Source organism: Cynara cardunculus, assembly GCF_001531365.2.
Source record: "Cynara cardunculus var. scolymus isolate 2C chromosome LG 9, CcrdV1, whole genome shotgun sequence".
NCBI lineage: Eukaryota > Viridiplantae > Streptophyta > Magnoliopsida > Asterales > Asteraceae > Cynara > Cynara cardunculus.
This window is the reverse complement of record NC_037536.1, coordinates 7,315,764-7,321,905: the sequence shown is the minus strand read 5'-3', so window position 1 is coordinate 7,321,905 and position 6,142 is coordinate 7,315,764. Positions and strand designations below refer to the sequence as shown.

The 6,142-nt window shown below is 34.1% G+C and overlaps 1 protein-coding gene across 1 annotated transcript; it reads left to right on the top strand.

The window, feature by feature from the left end:
- The first annotated feature begins 1,291 nt into the window (after positions 1-1,291).
- On the top strand, positions 1,292-6,142 carry LOC112517654 (amino acid transporter AVT1E-like). Its single transcript, XM_025125020.1, has 11 exons — positions 1,292-1,506; positions 2,145-2,422; positions 2,786-3,000; positions 3,098-3,121; positions 3,205-3,385; positions 3,855-4,074; positions 4,461-4,596; positions 4,694-4,859; positions 4,955-4,998; positions 5,909-5,971; positions 6,056-6,142. The coding sequence occupies exons 1-11, from the start codon at positions 1,292-1,294 to the stop codon at positions 6,140-6,142; spliced, it is 1,629 nt and encodes a 542-aa protein (XP_024980788.1).

The following is a 6,142-nucleotide window of genomic DNA, read 5'->3' as shown; positions in this document are numbered from 1 at the left end:
TATATATATATATATATATATATTTTGAAGTATATAATATTTATATACGGTAAAAAACAACAAATAAACTCACACACCCTCCTCACCTTTAGGTGAGGTTTGAACCTTAATCTTCTAGGAAGCTAAAGACTACGATACCGCTAGACCAAAGACCCTTTGATAGGAGTGCATATATTGGATTGGTCAGTTTGATAATATTTTAATAACTCAATCCAATAAATTACAATTAAAAGAGTCTTAATCTGTTATAAAAAAATTAAAGCATAATCCATTACATCAAACGTGTGTAGTTGGGTTCACGTGAGACCAAATGTTTTTCGTGAGACCCGTAAGACCAATTTATGTTCATTGATCAACTTTATAAGTTAATGATCTAATGGTCTAAAGTTGTATGGTGACAATTTTGTAATTATTGAGAAGTCTCGTGACAACTTTATGATTATGAATGTTCAGATTGTAGATCTAATCCAATGGTTGAGAATTGGTCTTACGGGTCTCACATAAAACCTTTGGTCTCACATAATCCAGTATATATATATATATGAGTTGAATTTAATAAAAAGTTGTAGTTTTGTCTTGCATTATATAATTTATAAACATGTACGACTCAATAAAGTATATACTCCTATAACTGGACCCTTATCTCATCTCGGTTGCAAAAATTTAAACGAATAGTCAAACAAGAGCAATTGATGTTACAGAGTTCTGTCTCGTTAAGTCAGTCAAATTTTATTATATGTTCATATGAACTACTCGGGCCAGATAATTACCAAGGACCGTTTATTAAACACTTACTTGGTAAGTACTTACCGGATAAATTTCTTTATCGGATGAACATGAGAATGGCCAAAAATCTTACTGGGTAAGAGCAATGAAAATGACAGAGGGTCTTATCTGGTAAGTAAGGATGACTGACTCTTACCCAGTAACTTGTTGCATTCGATATGTTTTGATATACTAAAATCTTATGTATAAAAAATAAAGTATAATGTTGAATCTATCGATAACCACTTACCGGGTAAGCATTTGGATAAATAGGCCCCTAAATTTTTTAAAAATGAAAAATATGCACAAAACAATATATAGATTACATAAAGAAATCCATAATGTTACAAATGTAGGGATCAGAATTTATTTTGGGGCCATTTCACCATGTAGATATGCATGCATGAACACGTAAACTTCGGACCTCTTGAATCCAGTTTTACAAATCTAATCATGGAAGAAATAATCTAACAATTTCACAATTCGATGAATGTAGTGTTATAATCCAAGAAGAATTTAATTAGCCATGACTGGGATGAAGATCGATGAAGAATTTGTACCCGATAGGCGCATTGAGGTTGAAACAGATGATGAGGAAAACGAAGCGGAAATTGATTGTGACGACGACGATGATGAAACCGGATCCGAGTGTGGAGTACCTTACGCCACAGCTCAAAGGAATTCCAGCATCATCACCGATTCTCAATCACAAAACCATGAACCCTGGCCTCAAACTTACAGGTCTCTCTCTATCCCTCTTCGATCATAGTTCAATTTCGAGCTTTGACTTTTGATGCCTCTGATTTTGTTTTCAGACTTGAATAATTGATATCGATTCTCGATGCAGCTGTATGTGTTCAATTTTGTACGGATAAATCTAAAGGATGATACATTCATAAGCTAGATATAGGAATTTCATGGAGTTTATTTTGAAACATTCATTCCCCCAATGAAATTTGCACTTGAAAAGTAGATATATCAGTCCTCTATTTCATATATGTCATTCTTAGCAACAGTTACAATATCCAATTCTATTTTGTATGCGAACAAGTCTGTAACAACCATCAATCAAATTTACAGTCAAACTCGTCATCAATATAGTTGTAAGAAAAGATAATGTATAAATTACTCATGTAATGGAGTATAAGCATCACAAACTGTAGGCCAGATAGAACAAGAAGCATCATAGCTAACATTGGCTATCATAGTATAGCCAACCACAAGCAAGACATCCCAGCACAGGATTCTTAGGAGGATCTCCTCCAATTATTGAAAATTAAATGACAATAATACATATAAAAATAGTAATTACATGTAATGTCTATGATTCTCCTCAATGGAAATAGTTTCTTGAGCTTCATCTGTTGCAAATTATGCAGGCAGTCAATGGACATGTACACAATGCCCCTTCATTCTATGAATTCTTTTAGAGGTGCATCAGAGTTGAATCTACCAATCAAATCAACTTTTGGTTCTACAAATGATCAATCCACCTTGCGCAAGCGCCTCATTTCTGCAACAAGCTTGGACAAAGATCAAGTTCCTGTTTCAACACTCCCTATTAAGTTATCTCAAACATCAAACTTAAGAATCTCTGGCCTCCATGATTTACCACCTCCGGTAGAGCAGTGCACATTTTATCAGTCGGTCCTTAATGGTGAGACCAATAATTATGTCTTCCTTCAGTTCTTGTCTTCGAATTTGTCTCCGTTGTCAACCAAGGAGAGTGTTTGATATAATATTAGGACATTCAGCCCATCCTAACATTCACAATTTACATTGCTTTAAAATGAGGAAGAATCTTATATATTTGAATTCACTGAATTATCAAGTCAATTTAATGAGACCTAAAAGTGGTGTGGAGAGAGTACAATTAGAAAATACATTTTTTGGCTTAACATAAAAAACATTGAAATACCTTTGATTATGAATTATTTTGAAATTTGAAATGCTACCAGACTTCCTTTGCATTCTCCATCAACATTCTTAAGTCTTATTGTTTATAATAATTGGTATGCAGCAACAAATGTCCTATGCGGCATAGGGATCCTATCAATGCCTTATACATTTAAAGAAGGAGGATGGTTGACCCTTTTGCTTCTCATGGTTTTTGGTGCTATTACATGCTACACTGGAATATTGTTGAAATTATGTTTAGAAAGATTTCATGGACTCCAGACGTACCCTGATATTGGACAAGCCGCCTTTGGTTTTTTCGGCCGCATATGTATAGCTGTGAGTATGAAATGAAGCTCAAATGTCTATAAAAATAACAATAAATTCCCTTGCCCTCTTTCTAAGTAGTAACTTACGTTTTCCCATTTGAATGCAGATGGTTTTGTACATGGAGTTGTTTGTAAGTGCTTCATGCCATTTGCATCTTCGAATTTTACTTGATTCCAAGTCGCGTACTAACAGTTGGTGTCTTGTATACTGCAGTCCTCTTGTGTGGAATACTTAATAATGATGAATGATAACTTGTCAGCACTTTTCCCACATGCCCACTTGGATATCGGCGGCATACATCTTGATTCGTATCAGTTCTGTGCCATTATATCCACCCTTGTGATCCTTCCAACAGTTTGGCTGCGAAACCTCAGCTTACTCTCATATATTTCAGGTTCTATATTTCTTTTGTATGTATTCAGGTTGATAGATGGTTCTAAGATAAATCTACTTAGGAGATTTGTAATTGTACGTAAGGTAAAAAAGGGGAAATTTGTATCAAATATCTATATATGAAGGGAATCCAACTTGAAATTTCTGATTTTGGTTGTTGTTTCTGTTGTTGGAAGCACCAGACTTGGAAGAAAGTTGTATTCACTAAGAAACACACAAACTTTCATTATTTTTTAGTACAAACAATTTACAGATATATATACAGGACTAACCATCACAACCTTTCAACATTGACGGTTGGTAATGGTGACTGTTGACAAAAGGTAACAGACACAATTGTCACATGACAGTTAACTAACCATATTTAGGAAGTCTAGTTTAGTTAAATCCAATAGTTTCTATGGAAAATATAAGATCTTTTTTGCTTTCTTTTCAAATAGAGGAACTAATTTAAGTGCTTCTTTGACCAGCTGGAGGAGTTCTAACATTGGCAACTGTGGTGTTCTGCTTGCTATGGCTAGGGGTGGTTGATAGAATCGAATATCACCCAAGTGGGACTGCTTTAGAGGTTGGAAGTTTTCCTCTAGCAGTTGGTCTTGTTGGTTTCTGCTATGGCGGCCATTCAGTTTTTCCGAATATCTACACTTCTATGAAAGAACCTTGGAGATTTCCATCAGCTCTTATTATCAGGTGACTATTATTCTGTCAAAAACATTTTGAATCCATCAAAGGAAAAAAGATAATTAAACTCACATATGCATCATCACCAAACCATACATTGATCTTATAGCTCTAATTCATAAGGATTTCATTACAAATGCTTCCGTTTGTAGTTTAATTTGCTTTCAAAGTTCAATGAAATCATCATATATAATCTTCTAAAAAGAACTGAAGTTCCTAAATAGTTCATATCAGCTTCAAGGTCGAACATAAGTTTGTTTGACAGCTTACATCTCTTTCACTTGAAGTGGATGGAAGGCATTATATGTTTAAATGTCCAAATGCGCATAAAATACTTGTTTATTGTAATATATTATGTTAACTTGTCTAATATCTTCATCAACACATGCATGCAGCTTTTCTGTATCTTTCGTTTTGTATACTGCAGTAGGAGTATATGGCTACTTGATGTTTGGGGACTCCATTAAATCTCAATTCACTCTAAATATGCCCACAAATTATACTACCTCCAAAGTTGCAGCATGGACAGTGGTATGATAATAAAACCTTCATTTCTCTTTTTTCTGATCAATTACTATAGTTTCTATTTCCATTGTGTTAAAATTAAATAAATGCATGTTGTACACAGGTTGTGGCCCCTGTTACAAAGTTTGCCTTAACACTTACACCCATAGCATTTGGTATTGAAGAACTGTTGCCTCCATCTCAACAAAATTCTTATGTTGTGTCGATAATCATAAGAACGGCATTAACATTTTTCATTCTGCTTGTAGCTTTAACAGTTCCATATTTTGGTAAGCATATATCCATCTTAATAGTTAATTTAAGATTATGGTGTACTTAACTTGTATAATCGTTTGCTAATCAATGATCTTGGACTAAACAACAGGAGTTGTGATGGGATTGATTGGATCCGTACTCGTGATGCTTGTAGTAAGTTTCCCATTTTTATTCTTCATTTTAGTCCAAAAATATCCTCAATTAAAGAACAAAAAGTGGAACAGGACGAGACATGACATAACAAAAATTTGTTGTCTCATGTTTGGCGTGACATTAGATTCGGACAAGATGACATACACCAATTAGTAAACTAATAACTACATATGTCAAATTAAAACTCTAAAATCTTTCACAGTTCTTTCAACTGTTTATTCTCACTCTTGCACCTCTAGTTATGTACACATGTACTGTTCAATCTTGTCCTATCCGCTTATGTTTTCATACGAAAAGAACTCTAATTAAGTGGTAGGCCTAGTGCTAATACACTTTGATTTGAATCCAACTAAATGATATCAACTTCTTAGGATTCATACATGAAAGATCTTAAATCTACCTTAGTTTATGTAAATGAGGCATATACATATGAACCATATGGAATAGTTAGAAGAAAACACTAGAATATTTTTGTCACAAGAAACGGCAAACCCTATTCTTCTCGATTCTCCTATATGATTATCTTTTTTGAATATTATTTATTATTTAACTTAGGGTTTGTTTACCCAAATGCTTACCCAATAAATGTTTACTGATACGAATCAACACTATAATTTATTTTGATACGTGAGATTTTAGTACATCAAAACGCATCGAATGCAACAATTTACTGGGTAAGCGCTTACCTGGTTAAGAGTTGTCATTTTCACTTACCGGGTAAGACTCTCCATTCTTCTCATCGCTCATATTCGGTAAGATTCTTGCCCTTGTCATATTCATCTGATGAGGAAATTTATTCGGTAAGTACTTACCAAGTAAGCGTTTAGTAAACGACCCTTTAGTCAATATTTGAAACATTTTTTTGTAAATTTCAGTGTTCAAATTACATAAAATTAATGGTTTCTTGCAGTCTATTATATTTCCTTGTGCTTGCTACCTGCGGTTACTCCGTGGCCGAACCACCACATTCCAGGTTTACCTTCTTAATTATTGATTTCTCAGCAAACATTTTATACAATTAACGTGTTTAATTCCTGATCAACTTAAATTCTTGCAGATCACAATTTGTTGTTTGATGATTTTTGCGGGATTAGTATGTGCCGTTGCGGGCACATATTCGTCGCTCGCAAGTATACCTGGTTAG

Excerpts from the sequence above, each read along its gene's own strand:
- LOC112517654 (XM_025125020.1), top strand. The coding sequence starts at position 1,292 with ATGACTGGGATGAAGATCGATGAAGAATTTGTACCCGATAGGCGCATT. Across the intron at positions 3,386-3,854 it reads CTTACTCTCATATATTTCAG|CTGGAGGAGTTCTAACATTG; the intron begins GTTCTATATTTC and ends TTCTTTGACCAG. Across the intron at positions 5,972-6,055 it reads GCCGAACCACCACATTCCAG|ATCACAATTTGTTGTTTGAT; the intron begins GTTTACCTTCTT and ends AAATTCTTGCAG.